This window comes from Corvus hawaiiensis, chromosome 5 (assembly GCF_020740725.1).
Source record: "Corvus hawaiiensis isolate bCorHaw1 chromosome 5, bCorHaw1.pri.cur, whole genome shotgun sequence".
Classification (NCBI taxonomy): domain Eukaryota; kingdom Metazoa; phylum Chordata; class Aves; order Passeriformes; family Corvidae; genus Corvus; species Corvus hawaiiensis.
In genome coordinates this window covers 29223271-29243442 of record NC_063217.1, presented here as the reverse complement: position 1 = coordinate 29243442, position 20172 = coordinate 29223271, and the positions used below count along the sequence as shown (strand labels likewise).

At 37.7% G+C, this 20172-nt stretch overlaps 1 protein-coding gene across 4 annotated transcripts in view; it reads right to left on the bottom strand.

Moving 5' to 3' along the window:
• Positions 1-3710: 3710 nt before the first annotated feature.
• TRMT9B (tRNA methyltransferase 9B (putative)) overlaps positions 3711-20172 on the bottom strand; it is a 117933-nt gene continuing 101471 nt past the window's right edge. For 3 of the 4 annotated variants that reach the window (XM_048303145.1, XM_048303144.1, XM_048303146.1), the window contains 3 exons: positions 11544-11698; positions 8356-8529; positions 3711-5628 (listed from right to left, as the gene is read on the bottom strand). In XM_048303145.1, the coding sequence (XP_048159102.1) occupies positions 4595-5628; positions 8356-8529; positions 11544-11698 (1363 nt within the window). In that variant the 3' untranslated portion in view covers positions 3711-4594. Of the gene's footprint in view, positions 5629-8355; positions 8530-11543; positions 11699-13739; positions 14073-20172 lie in introns of those variants that run through there. The other variant, XM_048303147.1, reaches the window with a different exon arrangement.

Genomic DNA, 20172 nt, shown 5'->3' with positions numbered 1-20172 from the left:
ACAGATTTTGTGGGAAATTCTATTTTAACCAAGTAGGATTTATTTTCTGTTGAATACTGAAGAATATGTTCCATATATGGACACAGAATTGATTACAGAGCAGTACCTAAGCATGGTTTTTGCCAGTAGATTGGAAGATAAAATCATGGCTAGCTGCCAGAATTCATATACTGTAAGAGTAAGAAATGCTGAACTCACAAAAGAGAGAAGTGCTGCTGCCTGTTCTGAGCTTCCCCTCCCCCTCCCAAAGACACGTGCTCCTGCCCATGTGCTCCGAGCTCCTTTGTTCCAAGCGCGGGCAAAGCCAAATGTAACTCAGACTCTTCAGCAGTGTCTGACTGGCCGCTCACCCCGGGTCCGCCCCCAGGCCTCCCCTTTCCCCTTCTCCCAATAAAAGATGGTCGAGGGGAGGCTCCGCTCTCTCTCAGCTCAGCTACTTTCCTGTGAACATCTCTGGTCGTCTGTCTCATTTGAAAGCTTCTAACTGCAGGGAATTGAGCGGGTAGGGAGCTATATTTCTCCCTCTTTGCTTCTGCTGATGGTATTTGCTTTGCAGCTGATACAGGTACCGATTTTAGAGCTACTAAAGTGCTAGATAGCCCGTGCTATCTCTCAAGGCTGCTCGAGGCTTTCTAAGGCATTGAAATACAAGCTCTAGCCGGTATAAAGCTGAAAAGATACCTTCCACAGAGAAGCACTTGTATATATTTAACACTGACACACTTCTTTTTCCTGGAGTACTGAACCAGTCCCAAACCCTGTCAAAGTGCTGAGCAAGAAAGTGGGTAGTGCAGTAGATTTAACACAATGTCGATACTAATACAGCCCAACAGTGAAATGAATGAGGTCTGATGGAGACATGACACAGCAGAGAGGACACAGGATCAGAGCTATTACTTCTATTCAGAACCTACCCCTGCGGTTCACTAGCAATATTTTGCTGGTGGAACATACACAACTCTTCATCCAGCATTTTGAACTGTGCTCCTAAGTAATCTGTGTTCAAGTAAGTACCAGGACAAAGCCTGCTAGAATGTTTTAAGCTTTCATTTCTCAACCATGATTTTAAAATTCCTATACGATGAGCTTGGAAGAAAGTAAATTAGTTATTGTTAGTACCCAAAAAAATGACACTCTTTCACTTCTAGCAGAAGTTTATCAAAGATTACAATTGTATTAGTCTGGCAAAAATAAGTTTGTTCAATGTATTTTTTATTGCAGTTGTGGTGCCAAGCAATAGGACAAGAGGCAATGGACAGAAACTGATACACAGAAGTTCCACCTGAATTAATTTTTTATAAAACCCGGGCATTTTTCTCATGTCATCAAAACTTTTCCACGTGCCTCTCAGTGCTACATAAGCATCTTAGGAGCAATCCTAGCCCGCTAAAGTCAGCAGCGGGTTTTTTATCAGCAGAATTGAGATGAGATTATTGCCCACTTGTCAGACAAGCAATGTAAAAACACATTTGCCTTTCACCTTCTAACAGTCAGCTCTTTCAGTCTTGACATTGCTGAAAGTTTAAGCATTCAAGGACAACTGGGTTTTCTTTCCTTGTTCATTCATGTACTATACTTTTTAATGGTATATCCACTTCTCTGAGCACATTAACTTTGTCTGTAAGCTATTAAAGTCTGGGATCACATGGATTCTGCTGGAAATTACTTTTTGCTTATGTTGGGCCTCCTCAAAAGAGAAACCAGTCACGAGAGACCTTCACCGCGCTCTGAGTGAAGTAATTTGCCTTATGAGATAATTAATAGATGGGAGAAAGAAAAAAAGGTTTGCTGAGCAGACTCCACAGTCATGACCTCAGCTGACTGACCCCAGTCCATAAAAAGTATGTTACATGGTGATGACATATCCTCAGACAAAAAATTAATATTTGGGGAAGAAAAAAAAAGCCACTTACCAAACTTGCCCTCTCCTTCTCCCAGGAATTTATAAGAATACAATCCAAACTCAGCATCAACTCAAAGCACGAGAAAATTCAATACAGAAATAAGGATTTGTGAAAAGCATTCCCAGGCAAGAACCTCAAACCCAATAATGCATGGAAAGTCTACAAACACTAAAGTGGTTTCAAGTAGTTCAGGAGCTTCGAGGTGACAACTGTTATTCAAACAGCTGATAGAGCAAGTTTTAACTGGAGCCTGACACAGATTCAGTCTCTTGCAAGGATAATAAGTCTGTATTCTAAAGAGAATGGACACCTTTCCTTCCTCAGTTTACCCCAAATTTCATCAGTCCGCTTCACCAAATACGGCAGTCAGATTGCAGAAGTGCATTTAACAAAACTGTGATGTTCCTTCTCCCAATTAACTAAAGCCAGCTGTCAGTTAAGATTAATAATACTTAATATATATTTTTATATATGTGTAATAAAGTTTTTGCATGCTGGCATTTAGGGATGAAGTTTCAGAATTGGATATAGGATGATAATAACCTACCTCTTTCCTAAATGCAGTCCAAATTCCAGGAGTGCTGAATATCCACTGGCATACCTTATCTGGAAGCAATTGACTTCTCTTCTAAAATTCTCAACCTCATCCAGAAATTCCCAACAAACGAGGCAGGCCTCCCCTGTCTGACACAACCACATTACAAATGAGGTGTGGAGCTCAGCACAATCCATGCTGGCTCTGCAATATGGGTACTTTGGCACTGTGTGTCTAAATCTGGAACCTGAGGATGCAGCAGGTGCAGCCCCCTCAGCCAGGAGCAGCTGGACCCAGCGAGGCAGGGAATATTGCCCATTTTCTGAAGTATGGCTCATACACAGCAACTGAAAGCCACAGCCCCAGGCTGTATGGAAAGTAACATTTAGAGTGGAATAATATTTCAAAAGTCTCAAATGTATGGTTCTTTGGCCACACTTTTATTTTCAAAGGCCTGTGGGGAGTGCAAGTGGTACAGATCCAGGAAGGATAAAGTACAAGGATCCCAAGCTATGAGGAAGACAAAGATGATTGCTGGTGGACATTGCTCCAGTAAATAAATCTATAATATATTACCATGTGGCAATTAACAGCTGGGAACCTACATCAAAAAATACTCAGCACCATCAGGGGTTTCTACTGAACAATGCCAAATCCACCTACTCATGCAGTATGGACTAGAAAAGTCTGGCATTTCACTCCTATCGCCTTGTACTCAAAATCTACTTGCGCAATAATAGGGCAGCCATCTTAATTATGTAGCTCTCTAAAGCTGCTGTTAACAAAAGGGGGTTGGGGGTTCTTTTTTTTTTTGGAGGGGATGGGGGTGGGGATGTGAACCTGAGCAGCTCCATTAAAGGTCAAGAAATCACACCAGCTGAAGATGTGCCCTGCACTGCAACCACTGACCATGAATTAAGCCTAGGAATGGAGTAACTCTGTGCTAACGAGGCAATCAGCCTCTTCTAGCCCTGCTTCTGTTGGCAGTTCCACTACTGATTTTCTGAAGCCAGGTGCTTTTTATCCCCAGCACTATAAACTGCTACAACCTACTACAGATGGATAGGGATGGTATGTCTTGGAGGGAACAGGAAAGTTGTGTAAACAATCTATTATCATCTAGGTCTCAAAAGATTCATTTAAACTTCACTAGACAAGCATTTTTATTTTATGTGCAAACTGGGCTTATCCTCTTCCTGTCTACATTATTTAACACACCGTTCATATATATTCTCATGTCAGTGAACAGGAAAAGTAAATATGACAGCTGACCAGATATGCACTGGATTTTTATTAATTTAATCTTAGCTTCCCAGGCTTATCAAAAAGATATATGTATCTCCAGGATTTGATATTTTAGAACTTTACATGATATTGACACTCTCACAAATCCCTCTGACTTTTATATACACATAACCAATGAAAAACTACAGCAAAGGAAATTAAGATAAAGTACTTGTGAGAGCTAACACATAAAACTTCACCTGCACCTGAGAAACAAATTACATTATTTTTAAAGCAAAAGTAAAAAATACTGTCCAAAATCTGTGCTGTCACTTGCTCCCAAATACAAACATCAAATGACAGAATATGCAGAGCTTGTTTGGTACATAGTTTTTTGCCCATTAAGAACTCTACTCCCAGGTAAATAGCACTGGGACCATGCTTGCTCCCAGTTCTGCAGCATGCACTCTATCAGTGTACAGTCAAGTACGATTTTAGACATAATGTCTATGTCTCATAGGACTTCAAGAATAGGGATCAAAGTGACACGCTTTTAGCATCTGAAGAATGAAGACCAGACTTTCTACTGAGAGGATATTTCTCATAAAAGATGCCCTGATCCTTGTTTTATAAAAAGATTTTATTTCTCAATAGAAAAGTATATTTTAAAACACAATTATTCGCTAAAAGCAATATAAAACTCTACAGTCTTAACTTCGTAAAAGTTTAACAAAACATAAATATTGTCTACCACTTACATTCCTATATACAGACCTTGCATTAGCTAGTTAAATAGTTGAGAAATAATAATTCAAAATTGAATGGCACACAACTACAAGATTCAAATTCCATATCACACTGCACAATCACAGTAACACAAGGAACAGTTTAAAATCCTCAGTCACTGGATTCTGCTTTGTTCTCTTTATAGCTATGTTCCTCTTCTCTCTGCAATAATGCACCAGTTTCCATGGTCGTAGCAGGAAGAAAGTATCTGAAGCTCAGGTACATTCTCTTCTACCAGAGAACACAGCTCCCCCTCCCGAAAAACATGGTAATAACGCATGAAGGCCTTTGTATCCAACATGGCATCACTTTGGTCCCCAACAGACACTGCTGAATCCAAAGCTGAGTCAGTGGAGTCAGTTGTTGAAGTTCTTTTGAAAAACTTGGTGGCATCAGACTTACCAGCACCATCTTTATTACAACCACAGATGCAGTCCCTGTCTTCCACTGGGCCATTTAAAAATGAAGTTTTGTCACCCTTGCTCTGAGCTACACTTTGGGGCCCTCCATTTAAACTTAAATCCTTCAGTGCATCTGTGGCTGGCGACCACTGTGGTTTTTTGAGAGACAGGCTTTCCACAAACACATCATCATCATCTAAACTTTGTTCATTTAACAGTGCCCCATGGTGACCTAAATCCAAACTGCAGTGTCGTGAATGCTGAATGGGTGTACTGTTTGCCCACACTCCTTCATGTTTCAGGTGCTTCATTTTGTCACTTTGCTTTCTCAGGGCTGATTCATCAAGAGATCTGGAGAAAAACCATGAGCGGAAAGATCTTCCTAGAGCACTGTAAAATCTGTTTTCTTCTTCAGAAATTTTCATGCAGCAGGCTCCGAGTAAGCAATGGTCCATATTGTGGGAATGTTTTGAATCAGTTTCTGGCTGCAGATTGTTTTGGTAGCTGCACTCAGAGATGACAAGCTGTGCAGGGTGTATGTCTTGGCCCTTTGCAGTATGCACAAACTCACCCTTATCTCCAGATTGATTTGATTCTGACAAGTGGCGTGAGCACAAGGCCTTGTTCCATGGAACAAATACATCTTGTTTCTCAAAGCGACGATTCTTTTGTTCCATAGCCCAAACATAAATCATTATTTGGCCTCCAGGTGTCAATACCCTTGCCATTTCCTTTATTGCTTTGATTCTTCTTTGTTTAGTTGAGAAATGATGTATCACTGCAAATACAAGAAAGGTATTATGTATTGAATATTAGTAAGGACAAAGCATTTTCATCTTCAACCTGTTCTACATGTTCAATCATTTCAGTTGCTTCATTCTAAATATCACTTGCTGCAAGTCAGCAACAGTGCTGAATTTATAGGTACCACAATGGAAGTTTACCTCAGAATGCTCTCTTTTATGATTATGTTCAATGGATAAAAACAGGAAAATCTGAAAGAAGGAAATTAATCTCATCCCAAAAGCAGGGATTCAAGAAAAGTCGGGCATATAAGCTGGAGGTTTCTGTTTCTCTGCATAACCCATAACACATGACAAGCTTTCACTTAAATGCCTACCCTTTAGGTGAGTTAAGCAGTATCAAGTTGACTTCAGTTTTTGCCACAATTTTCAGACTTACCTGACTGAAAACAGAAAATCTTTTCACCATGTAACAAATACAGCAAAATGCAGTATCAGTAAAAAGATACTTTGAACTCTTATATCAGCACACTTTCAAAAGAGCTAGTGAGAAAATTTAGACAAATATTCACCACTAGTTTAATATTGTAAAATTAAATTTCATTTTTGTAAAAAAGGATGTCTATATTGCATGTATGTTATGCTAGTAAAAAATAAAGTCAAATTTAAAATAAAACTTTTGATCACTATATTTGGGGTTTTTTTCCAGGACAATTTCCACATTTTCAAATTTCACTCCAATGTGAAATGAAGCTACATTTCAAGATTTCTACATTATTTCTATCTTCCTATTCACCTGGTGTACGAATGGGCCAATTTTAACAGTCAGAGAATAGCTAAGACAGCTATTTTCTCTCTAAACTCCCAGAAGCCTTAACTTGTACTGAGCTTGGACACATCGGGCATGTTGCTCTATATGTGATCAGTACTAGATTTGACTCAATCAGTGATGTAAAGAGGACTGATTCCATAATTTTTTTCAAGTGGACTTGGAGCCAGCCACTTCTACATGAAAAACATTCAATCTGCCCATACAACAGCAGATAATAGCGTATGTTCTTAGCTGAAGACATCTCTATACATTCAGAAAAATTTGATTATATGTGCTGCTTGACAGTAGCCAATTCTAGTTGTAGAAAGAGTGTTAGTTCAACACTGCAGTTAGGAAAACTGCAGCCAACTAGCCCTGTCTTTATTCAAAACAATGATTAAATTACCAAGGGGGAAAAATGCAGCTTTATTATCACATGCCAAGAAAAGCATTCTTGGCAGTTAATATTAACTAGGCCCTCACAAGCTGCTGAGAATACAAAATAGACAACGCTGAGAAGAGTTCCCCATCAGTGTTTGTTTCCAGGTACTCCTGACTCCAATGAATCTTCCCTCAAACTTTGAAAAAAAAAAATTAAAAATCAGGTTTTTTTGCACAGGATAGGGAGAAGGGAACTGGTATTTTCTCCTGCACTGGAGTTAGGCCTTACATCACCACAGAACCTCCTGCAAAATTTTATCCAAACTGACAGAGACAGCATACGCATACAAGCTTAGTTTACCAGAAAGAAATTACAATCAACCAACAGAACCTGTGCAAACTCTTTAATGGGTTAAATATTCCTTCTGGTTAGAATCACTCTGGTGGTTCTGCAGAAAAATCGATCCTATAAACATGATTATACCAGCAAAGCCAAGAAGAGTACTTGACTACGTACATAAATACCTGTTATTCTCTGTAATGGGATGAAAACCACTTTATTTAGAATCAGATGGACAAAGGCATACCATGTCTCTATTCAAGAGGGATTAAAATCCATTACTGTTAAATGTACTGAAATAGCACATGAACTTTTAAACTTGACAGGCTTCTAATTGATATAAATACTAGATAGGTATGCTATCCTTCAGAGTCAACTGGTCTGAAATTATGCTACAAGGCCTAACATGTGGGTAGGGCTCACTGGTTAACTAGCCAACGTGAAAGCAAAGTAATACGATTACTGCTTGTGTATTAGTCACCCTTTCCTTCCACCTGTTTATGTGAAAGATACATTTTAGGCTACATTTGTATCACACTTCAAGTAGTCTGTTGATTGCTATCAGTAATAATTATCATGCTTTATACTTTTGCTGATGCATTAAAAAACCCTGCAAGAAGCTCAGTCTAGACTAGAGCTAAAAAATGTAGACTGTAACTGGGTACTCTTAACTATTTTTTTGCAATTTATACTTCTCAAATTATGAATAATATTTTCAAAAAGAGAGGTCAGAATAGTTAAGATGCTGAGATGCTCTGTTCCTTTTAGACAAGAAGCGCTTGTATGACTCTGAGTTCTTACTTCATGACTAAGGGAAATCTGAATTCATCACACGTAGTAGTTAACATGAGTCTCAAGTTCTGCTATAAAGTTTTCATTTCAATGCATTTGTTGATCAAAACAGATCCTATGGGGAAACCAAGAGTTTGTCTTTACCACCTAAGCAACCATGTTTAGATTAGTTTTCACTTGTTTAAAATGCATGCTGGAAGGAAATCTTTTCTCTACCACATATAAACAAACAAGTGATACATGTATTTCCTTGGTCAACAGCGCCTCTTGAGCAATGGAGTTTTGTTTTTTCATGTTGACTACATTAATTTCAGTTATATCTCCTGTGATTCTAAGGAACTGCTTCAAAACAACTAACTGAAATGAAGCCATACGGAAAGAAAAGAGCACTCAGAAATTCTCATTTGCTGGGGCCAGAATGCAAGTGTGTTGTCTTACCTCCAATTGAAATGACTGCATTGAAGCACTGATCCCTAAAGGGAAGGTTAAGGTTGTCACACACCAGGACTTCATCACCTTTCTTCCTTGCAATCTCTACCAGTGCTTCACAGTAATCACAGCCCAGATTATACACTTGACTGTTGACACTGAGATACTTTCCAGTTCCACAACCTAAAGAAAAGCATACTAGGTCAGAAGACATATATTCCAAACATTTGCTTTCCCTCCCAAAGCAGTGAAAATAATACGAAGGCTTTCCTAATCCTAAATTTTCCTGGAAAGCAAAGTGAGGTTTTGTGCCTACTAGCCTAACTGCTGCAGGGTTCATTTGGACTGTTGAAATTGTATGTTCCCACTATTAGGATTGCAACAGCATGAACATCGCCAACAAAAATACTCATTACACAGCCCTGTATAATAGCAGGTTATCTGTCTTTCTGTGGGTAGTAAGGATAAGTGCAGGTGGGAGGAGGAAAGAGTGGTCCTCCATGGCCACTACTGTACATCTTAGAGAATAAAAACCCAACCATGCTGTTTCATACTGAGTCTTTATATAGCCTGGCATGCCATTTCCAACAATGAACATAAACAGGCACCCAGGAGAGCGTAAGAAAAAAGACAAGCATTATGGCCCCTTTCCCCAGTACCGTTCCAGCTTCCAACTACTTTCTGTTCAGGGGATTTCCTGAAGCCAGTGTGCTTTGTCTTTTCAGTGATCTGCAATAGACCTCTTTCCCCAGTCCCTCCACAGTCTTTGCTAAACCCCATGCAGTACCTCTCCAGTGCATCCCATTTCTCTCCAAAAAGTCCTAAACCATAAATGCCACTGACACAAGTCAGAGTGGAAAATTTTTACTTTATATACAGACTCGAAAATAACCATAAATCATAGAAGTTCTTTCCATACTGCAAGCACATCCTCTTTTTGTCTTTGTGCCAGTGCATTATAATCCATGTAAATGTAATGAACTGTTCCAGATTGTCTTCTACCTAGAAGTCTGTCTTCTCAAGGACTGTGCTGTACTAAATTGAAATCTTCCAGAGGATCCCTCAATGCCTTATGCATAACAAGCACTTTTCAAAACTATATTGGGAACTGTTCACTGTGGTTCTGGGTCACTAGTGAGGAATAATTTCTGAAAGTTGACAGTCAAGCAACGGGGTAGCAGCTTGGCAAAGAGAATCATCTCAGAATTGGTAATTCAATTTAAAGGCCTGGAGTTATCTTTAGAAACATCACTGCTTCTTGCAGCGCTGCTGCTCTCGGTGATGTTAATGTGCACCATTATCTAGAAAGACAGCACAGGAACTACTGCAGAACAGAACAGCACTTCAGTGTTGAAAAGGAGCATATTTCTAAGCTAAAAGCAAGCACTATTCTTTGAAGTAACACTTGAGAGAAATGGAAAATACTAATATTGCTAATGCAGCTCAAGGAATATATGCAATAAAACATGAGGCTCTGCATGTTAGATAGAAAACACAAATTTTAAAAATTTGTATAAATTATTATTCATTATTATGTTTGCAGAGGAACACATTTATTCAACCATCATTAATTTGGAAGATTCAGTTGCTTAATACATGGCTTTTGGTGTAGTGCTTTTTAATCACTGTGAGCTGTTCTGGAAGTATAGGGTCCTCTCTGGAATGAAGCAGAATAGTGTCAATAATCCCAGTACTCTAAAAAGCTACATTTGCCAGAGATTCACTTTTAAAGGAGTCATCAAGAGGGTGAATTCCTTCATGAAGCTAACAACGGCCAAGCTATTTTCACGTGTTTTGATCAATGAAAAATAGTAAGGCAAATAGTCAAAATGATATTTTAATAAAAGGTAGCATTAAATTGAAAATAAAATTACCAATTAAAGATCTCACTTTGAAAATTTTAGTACCAGTAGGCACTAGTGCCTCTTTAGTGCAACTCCTCCTTAAATACATGCCAAAACTAAACACAATAGGCAAATTCCTGTAGATATTATTACACCTCATAAAAGAAGAGACCTTGTGTGCCTAAATGGGAGTATTCTCATTGGCAGCTCTAAGGACTGACCTTCTCTCCAGATGAGACTGCAACAACGTGACTTTAAGCTTTCTGCAATCATTGCTGATAAAACCTCAAAGAACTTCAGCTAAGATTCAAATATCTTCTATTGAGGTGGCAACAATTTTGGCTGAGAAGTATCAATCTAACTCTCAGTTATACTCAGTGAGTGTATGCCATAGGATATTTCCCGAGATTATTACTGAAAATGGTGCAGACACATAAAAATAGCTACATATTCAAAATAACATCAATCAAGTATTTTTGGTGGAGTGCTCAACAGCAGCAGGAGAGCTACATATCATCTTCTGATTATGGCCTGCAGAATATTCAAATAATGTTTTTCTCTTATAGGATAAAGCAGATACATAATTTATTGTTCACATTTATTAAACCTTGCTGTGTAAAAGCATTTTATTTTAACAGTTTAAACAGTAAGGAAAATACAATGGTGCAAACGAGCATCTGTTTTGCAATGATGTGCTGTATAGGACTGAAGTCATAATGCAAGCAAAGGGAAGATTCCAGCACCTGGAAACCCCCAGAAAGTCTGCAAGAGCAACAGAAAATCCAGGTATAAATGCTACATGTAGGGAAGACAATGCCATAGCAGGAAAATGAGGCTTTGGTGTCCATATTTAGGATCATAGGGAGACTCTCAGATTTTTTTTTTTTTAATATATTTTTAATAGCAATCACATCAGAAGATTTCTCTTAATAAAAAGCCTTGCGAGGAGGAGCTTTAGAACAAATGAATAGAACAAATGAAAACCAATAAATTGCAGACTGGTAGTACTTAAACCAAGAGAGCTAAAGAAACTGAAATATGAAATAATCAAGCTATTTACATTATTTTTTCAAAAGGGCTCCAGGGGCATGACAGACCATTAAGCCAGTGAGGACATGGACAGATTAAGACTTAGCTCAACAAAAACAAGGGAAAAAATTTATTTACTGTCCACCTGATACATAGCCAAAGAATTAAAAGAAGTGATGTAAGGCATCTAGCATTCACGCTTAAAAACAATTTAAAACCAGACTTAAGTTAAAAAAGCAGTTGATCTGAAGGCTACATATGACTAACATGTAAACTAATAAAACTTACAAACAATCTTTCACGCCACCTCAAAGAATGGCTTACCTATATCAACAACGAGACTGCCAGGCTTTTGTTCCAGCAGGAAGTTCCGAACACGAGGCCATGCTTTGGTCTGCAGATCGCTAAAGTAGGCAGCTGTATTTTCATACACACTGTGCACGTGCTGCTTTTCTAGCTGGGTAGCCTCATGTTCCATCCTGAAAACATAATGAAGATTATGTACAACAAAACACAAACTGTCACAGCATAGACTTTACATTTTATAGGCGTGCATAATTCAGGACCTTGTACGTTTACATTCATAAAATTATTACATCCATCTAACAGCCATATTTATAAAATAGTCTTTACTCAAAGGATCTGATTTTATTTCATGAAAGTCAGGAAAAAATGTGAATGCATCATCTCCCCTGTGAAGCATTATGTAACTGCACATGCCTATTCAATAATAGGCACATTCCCAGGCTCATCAATATAGTAAAAGTTTATCTGGTGCAAAAGAGAACCCATATTCAGTGGAAGTGCAGAATGGTTATAAAATCATAGAATCATTTAGCTTGGAAAGACCTTTACAATCATCAGTCCAACCAGTTAAGAACAGGATGTTAAGAACCAACTTTCCTGTCGTTGCCGATGTGAATAGGCAGGCAAACTACTACTATGTTACTTGAAATATAGCCTGGTCCCTGAAACTTAAGCCCCTAAATCACATGTAAGGGATTTGTGATTTATCAACCCTCTAGAAGTGATGAGCTCACTAAAATTTTTCAGCAACAAAACCTCGATTTCCCTACTCTCACTCCGCTATCTTCATGTCTTACAAAGTATTTTAGTTTAGTGATTTGAGAAGTGGTATCTTCCTAAACTTTAAGTATTACCCCTAAGCTCATGCAGAACACCAAGTGGATGCAGACACTGAATCCCTTCATACAGAATCTTACATCTTTCTTAATATATCCTCTCATCCAAGGACCAACCAGGTCAGGTTTGAATATCTGATGAAGGCTGATGAGACTACATTTCAAAGTGTTAAGGCATTCTTCAAACTAATTCAAACTGCCTGTTTATTTGGGAAGTATTTCTTCCCGTTATTAAAACAAAACTTATTCAGCTGTCCAAGAACTCAGTAGAGATTAAAGCCTGTTTTCAAACATCCAACAGACTAAGCAATGTATTATCAAGATAAAACTACAAAAGTGACTCCTTTGACTGCATTTGAAAAGGTCAGAAGCAAAGACTTTAATTTACTTTCCTTGATTTTCAAATAATATACATTTTGGAACCATAATAAAAATTTCTTCTTCCGGTCACTTTTAGTACTGAAATATATTAGTATGAGAAAATAGATGAGAATATATGAGAAATGATGGTATCTATGAGAAAAAAAACCATTTATTTTTTAAAATATATGTGTAATAAATAATGTGAGCTGTCACCTCAGCTGTTCTATAGACACAATCTGTCCTACACCTGTCCTGCAAATACAATCTTTTTAATTTAAAAAACAGGAGTTAATCCCAATGACTGAAAAAAACAACATCTTTCAAGTGAATGTTTACAGAATAGTATGTAAGGCTTGATCCATTTCACTGGTACTGTGTAAGAGGTGGGGACAAATTGTTAACAATTGTTACAGTCTATTCTACCTGTAGTATCTATGAATATCTTGCTTCAAAACATTTATGGTCAATATTTTCACAAACCTTACTTTATCTTTTTTCTTTGATCCACAATTTTCTTTTATGATGCATTAGCTCACCTTTTCCTAGGTGCATATACACATATACATAAAAATTAATTTCAGGAAAAGTATAATACATTGCTAATAGGCACATTTTCAGTGTCCTTGAAAAGTGAAAAGCTGTAACAGACTGAACAAGAGAAACAACATAGACTTGAAATTATATTACATGTGCCAGAAATTACTCAATCAGAACTTTTCTCAGAATCCATTTCAAGTTATGTTGTGACATACAATGTGTTAGCTGCAGTAGTTTCAAGTAAGTATTCTTTACAGTCAAAAGCCCAATCCTTTGTTTTTATTTGATCCTTAAATAAAATAAATTAGGCGTTTCATGTCTCCAGCTGTCTTTTGTCTATGCCTCAAAACATACTCTGTTTTGTTGTTCAACTGCCTAGGAATCCTCTATTTATACGTAGTAATTCCAAAGACTAAAAATCTTTTTTTTTGTTGCCTGATAAGCTTCTTGCTCTAATTTATATTTCATGTTTAGTTACCATGTGGTTCAGCATATCCAAGTGCTTTCTTTTATCTTTCCACTTGAAGCTCTTTGTTCAATCTTTGCATTTCTTAAAAAAACAGAAAAGGCAGAATGTTTCAACCATTCATACTGAATTCCAAATGCTATCTTTTTTTCTCTATTTTCCTAAAATGTCTACATTGAATTCCAACACAGACTGAGATCTGGCTTAGTTTCTTATCGAATCTAAGACCATTAAGTTCTTCCTTTAACTTTCTTGTTCACTGGAACTGGTACTGAGTCTTCAGCTAAGCAGGACACGCTGGAGACTTCCATGTATTACAACACAGCATTAGAGATTATTTTTAGATATACTTAAAAATATTGTCAAGAAAATGATTTACTTATAATAGAAAAACAGTAGTATACTAAAAGACAAATAATTTCATGCACCATTTTGTAACAATTTCCATTCCTCCTGATTATTATATTTGGCAAGTAATTAAGGCACATGATGAAATTAAACTTGCCAATTTGACTTTCCAGTCGAGATCCATAATACTATCAGGTTTTACTTTGCAGCACAGCAGGAAATGTCCTAGCAATTAACCTCTTCATTTCAATGTTTACAAAATGCAAGGAACCTGTGGAGTCTGTCCAGACATGCAGCTGTACCACTTTTACACAAGTATACTGTCACCAAAAAACCCCAGAAACCTAGACCCATGTAACTTTACAAAACAAATTCAATGCCTCTGTTTCTCTTTCTAAACAAAAACAACCAATACAATTTCTTTGCTTTGGAAGTACCAGTCAGTGCCTCTGCTGGACATGAATTGTAGAAAACGTTCATTTCATCCAACTTCTGGATTTAGCTTCCAGGATAATTGGAAAGTCTGTCTTGCAAAGTAGGTAATTAAAATCTGCCCAGAAATCCCACTGCTTCAGCATCTGCTCCAGTTCTCATTTAAGCTACCTAGAAGCTGTCTGCTAAGACCAGCAAAGAGAAAAGAAGCAGAAGGTAGTAGTTATGGACACTTTTCCCATGCTCAATTCTTCTTCTCTTGTGCTTATGCTCCTGTCAAAGGGGTCATGCAGAGGCTTAGAGCAGAGATGGGAGTAGGCAATAAATTGGCACTGAGCTCTTCAGTCACTCTGCAGCAAGTCTTGCCTAGTCCGCAAAACGTGAATGCAGCTCAACAAATGTCCACCTCCTGCAAACAAGCAGCTTGGATAAAAACTGAAGAGCAGGATTCTCTTCCCTTTCAGTGATTCCTGGTCATCTTCTTGCTCATTCGTTCATGAGACTACAACAGGACCTTGCTGCAGCTGATCTATTAAATGAGGAAACTCGATGAAAACTGTATTATCAGTTCGGCCAAATTTGCAGGGAATGGATCACCAGTCCATCACATATAACTGTGGTACACAAACAAATTGTTTGAAAGTAAATAGGTTATAGTCCATTGACTTTTTCCTACACTGCTTTTTCCCCCTCTGTTAAAAAAAACCCAAAACCAACCAACCAAAAAAAACCCCCTAAAATATTACAGCTTCCCAGAAGGTAAAAGGAATTGTACAAAGACAATATATATTTTCATAGCTATATATTTCACTAAGAGTTCTCTGACCCTAAGATAATCTAATTTCCTCCCTTTCCATTAACATTTTGCAACCTTTTAGATAATTAACTTTTCAAGGATACTGCTTTAATAAAAGTCATGTTGCTTGGATATTTTTTATTGCTGCTGAAGTAAGAAATATGTTTAATCAAGTGACCTTGAAATGAAAACAATCAAAATTAATAACCCCCATTTCCAACATTAAAAAAACATCATGTTTGGGTGTTTTGGGAGTTTTTTTGGGAGGGGGAGTGTGTTTGAATTTTTGTTGTTGTTTTTGAAAGCATTTAATTTACAATGTTGACTAATGGTATTAAATACTTCATCCTCAAGTGGACAAAATACTTGCTGGCTCCCAGATGCATGGGGTGTCCTGACACTGAAGCACAGGTGGTAGTGTTCAGCCCAAAAACACTGCCTCTGCCAGAGTATACCAAAAGCTTTTCACACTTACCTGCAGTTCTGAATCACTTGAAAGCCTCTTCACCTACCTCAAGTTATCTCCTCCCAGTCACCTATGATTTTCATCTTCCATCCCCTTTTCATTTATTACACCTTCCTCCATCTCCTGTAGCATGTGCTATGTCAGCATGACTATTTAACTTGATGTAAAATACTGTGAAGTCTTGACCTGGCTCATGTTCAGTCCCTCCTTGCCTTTATATCCAGGCCAAACACAATATCTGGTATATGCCACAAAACTTTTGTCAATGGCCTCTTTGACAAACCTTTAATTTTCCTCCATTGCTCCTATTTGGCTTGAAATCAATTGCTCTTGATTAATTTGAGCCACAGGCTTCCTTGTCTTCTCTCTTGCAACAGCCTATTTTCTCTAACCTTTTGATGAGCAGCATGAATTCACTCAATTCAGTGCAAGATTTCAGCCTATCAATGAAGGCCCCTCTTAGATACAATTTTTTCACACGCTGATGGGAATCCTCAATATCATTTTGGGTAAGAAGAACTGCTTCAAAGATCTAGGAATTTCAGCACAGTTGTGTCTCTCTTTGTTGCCACAGCAACATAAATCTTGATTACACATGCAACTCCAGCTATGGATGCAACAACCTAATTAATCGCTTAAATGGAACAGAATAAACCACAAGGGCTAGGTCCACATCCTCAATACCATGCTCTCCAGCAATAATATGTGCACTTGCAGCTGTTACTAGCACCTAAGTGAAAGATGGGGCAGTCCAATTTGCATTTTCCCCTTCATCTCTAGAACAGGGAGAACTAAACCAAGAGAGCTGTTCTCCCTATTCAGCGAGAAATGCTTCCAGTTTACTTTCCAGACTTATCAGTCTTTTCATTCAAATATAGGTAGCCATGAAAAACTAAGTGTACAGCCCCAGTGGACACCTCTAAACCACAGTATTTTTTTCCAAGCAAAGACAAAAATCCAATTCTTCTCCAACAACAAAACGTCACTGCAGCCCTTCTCAAAAACAAACCTAAGATTTCTTTATCAGAACTTGGCTCACCTTTGGATTGAATTTATAAATCAAAGCAGCAACTTCCACTCTGATTGACAGTGATTTTTTGTTTCAATAATGCAAACAACAAATTGCCAACATACTAAATGGTTTCCAGATATGAATCACTACACAAAGCATCTGTATTAGTAAACAAATGATAATGAATCAAAGCAATAGGAATGCTGTCATGAACAGCTAAACTAGCTGCAATGAAAGTTTAGCAAGAGGATACAATAGGAGAAGATTTGCTTACATAAGGCTAACAGTTGCTCCAGTAATTAATTTCAACCATGCATGAACCATTATCATCCCATGAAAATGCACAGCCTGAAATCAGAGCAAGGGGAGCTCCATGCAGCATTACTAAGACCTCTTTGAGCTGAAATCCTGATTCAAAACCCTTCCTCCAGAAAAATTTGGGAAATTCTGAAATGAAAAATAGAGTGCTGGGACACATTTGACAAGAACCACTGTTAGCTGAAACACTAACTGTGAAACGAGCATTTTAAAGTAATTTCATTGATTGAAATTAAGTCACTATCATTTTTTCTTACTAAAATACATAGAACTTCGTCCCAGCTAAACATTGAAAGGACTGAGACTGCTCTTGCAAGACCTTGGACAAAATAAGCTTATAGTTCAAGCTCTAGTAACTCAAAATGACAGCCATTCACTGTCACATTCACTTTGTTAGCTTTATTTTCCAGTTCAGACAAAACCTAGTACTATTCACTGCACATTCTTGGATCAGTTAATCATTTAATATTCCCCTTGTTGTTTCACATTTAGGGTCATAGTCTATGCACCTGAAACGTTGCACTGTAAACAGATTTATTTTCACTAAGTACATAAACTCCATTCTGTAGATAGGTAACATTCTGCTAAATGAAAATGCACAAACATGGACCCTTGGCCATTAGAAAACCCTGAAAGGAGGAACATACTCGTACAGAAGTTTCACAGTCCCTTTATGTGTTTGTTCATCTTTGCTATCCCTGCAAAATCACAAACCAGCTCCCAGCACAGAGTCTCTTCCTACTGAAGTCCCACACAGTCAAAAACCCGTGATGATGGATGTGCACTGAAGTGCATCTTCAGATCCTGCACAGAAACACTCTGTACAGACATTAGAGGAGAAAGGAGGACTGGGAAAAATTTGGCCTACTAAGCAAGAAGGAAAGTCTAATAATAAGTGGTGCTGAGAAGAGCAAAGCGTTTAGGTTTTTCTTCTTCACTATTCACGTTAATCGGCACCAGGTGTCAATATATCAGTGACAAAGGGATAGGAACTTAGGGAGAGAATAGGTTAGGGTTTTTAATTTCAGGGTTTTCTATACAACTAGCCTAATAAACAGTACATAGGGAACTGATTGCACTGGTCTCGGATTAGCCAGTCTCAGAGCCACAAGAAATTAGTTTTGAGAAACTGTGGGCAACATGTACAATCCCTGGTCTCATCATATTGCAGTAAAAAAACTAAGGACAGTTGTTTTAGATTTTAGAAGTTACAGTAGAAGGTTGGTACCATTTTGAAGAGGATATTTAGAGTGTTGTTATCAAAATTTACTATCACACTGGAAGGATACCCTGAGCAAACCTGGCCAGAAATATGCTTTGGACACTCCTCAGTAATTTCCTTGTATGATGGACTAGAGAGTAGAATTACACCTGCAGACAGACGAAATCATCAGGGTTAAAATGAACTGGACAATGGTATCAGAATTCAAATATTTAAACAGATCAAAAAAGACAAAAGCAAAGCATTATTTTTACATAAGAATAACCAACTCCACAAAGAAAGACTGAAGGAGGCAGGATGGGATGTCTGGCAGCAGTTCTACAGAAGTGGATCTGGGCTCTATAACATTTCACAGATTTAACACCATAAATGCTATTTTGTTATGGTGGTTTTAGCAATATACTGTTGCCAAAAAAAAAAACAAACAACAAATCCAAAACCAAAATCAGGACCAGCACACAGAAATAGGGCAGATACCTGCAAGTTACATAAAAATTTCCTTCTCCTACATTCAGCACTACTGGCATATCAGTTTGAGCATTATGTTCAATTTCAAGCAAGAATAACGTAGCCGAGAACAATTATGAGATATTGTGTATCTCTAAGAAATCAGAAATCAAGTAAACCCTAGGGACAGAGATTTGTTTCAAAGTGTTTGTCCAGAATGAGAGAGCACCATTTCATACAAGAAGGGCTGTTGCAAAGCAGAGCGAAAAACCTGTTTACCAAAATTGAAGGGTAAACAAAAGATAGTGGTTTAATCTTCAACAAGAAAGATACAGATAGGGCATTTTAAACAAAAGAACAGAAAAGCACTGGAAATGACTGTGGACTGGGTAGGACACGGAGCCTCCATCAATGGGGTCTTAAAAATCTAAGTCAGTTAAGCACCTGTCAGGAAATACTCTGTGCCCTGCATCAGTATCTCAAAGCCCCTGGCCATGCCAATCTATCTAGCTTTAAATGCAGCTATTTTTTCTCCTTGGTCACTGTATCCCTCGAGCATTTGTATACAATTATCATGTCTCCTCATTTTCCAGCAGTTAGGCAAGCATTAAATATTTAGTTCTTTTCATCCTCCCTGATCAATCCGTCAAGGTGGTCTTTTACAAGTATTGTAGTCATTCTCTGTATCCTCTCCATATATCTTGATTCTTTAGGCCAAAGTATAGTCACAGGAGTATTTGTTTCCTGAATGTCATTCTACAGTTTTGGAATTATGGTTTCCTAAATTTCTTCTGTTTCCTCACACTCTGGGTTTGCATTTAGAGTACTATTTTCAGTTGGATTAGTTTTAATTTATGTAGTATAATTCTCCTTTTGTTTTTACTCATAGAGCACATTACTGTTGGTGCTAACATGGAACTTGGTGTAATATACAAAACCTCCCCATTTAAAATGATTTACAAACTGACTTAAGACATTCAATTACTTGAAAACATATCTTGTGCTGAAATCCTAGAGACAGAAAGATAATTAGCACATTATCAAGTAGGATCTCAAATGGAGGCTGCCAATGGTTACCTTTGATCTCAAGATGAAATATAAAACGTTGCAGAATCAATTACAGTAATTACAGAACTACTAAGTGGTTTCTTTTGATACATTTTATAAACTACTCTTGATTATCATGTTTATTACAACTGAGCATATAATTTCCTATCTTAAAATATTCATATACAAATGTATTCAGTGTTCAGCATACTCGCCAAATACAGTTTTAAAAGAAGAGCAGATCTTGTGGCAGATAGTACTGTGTATTAAGTTACCTGAGTAGATGACCACCAGAATGTAATCAAAGCCAGTACAACATTTTTGTTATCCTACAAAACTAAAAAAATCTGACTCATA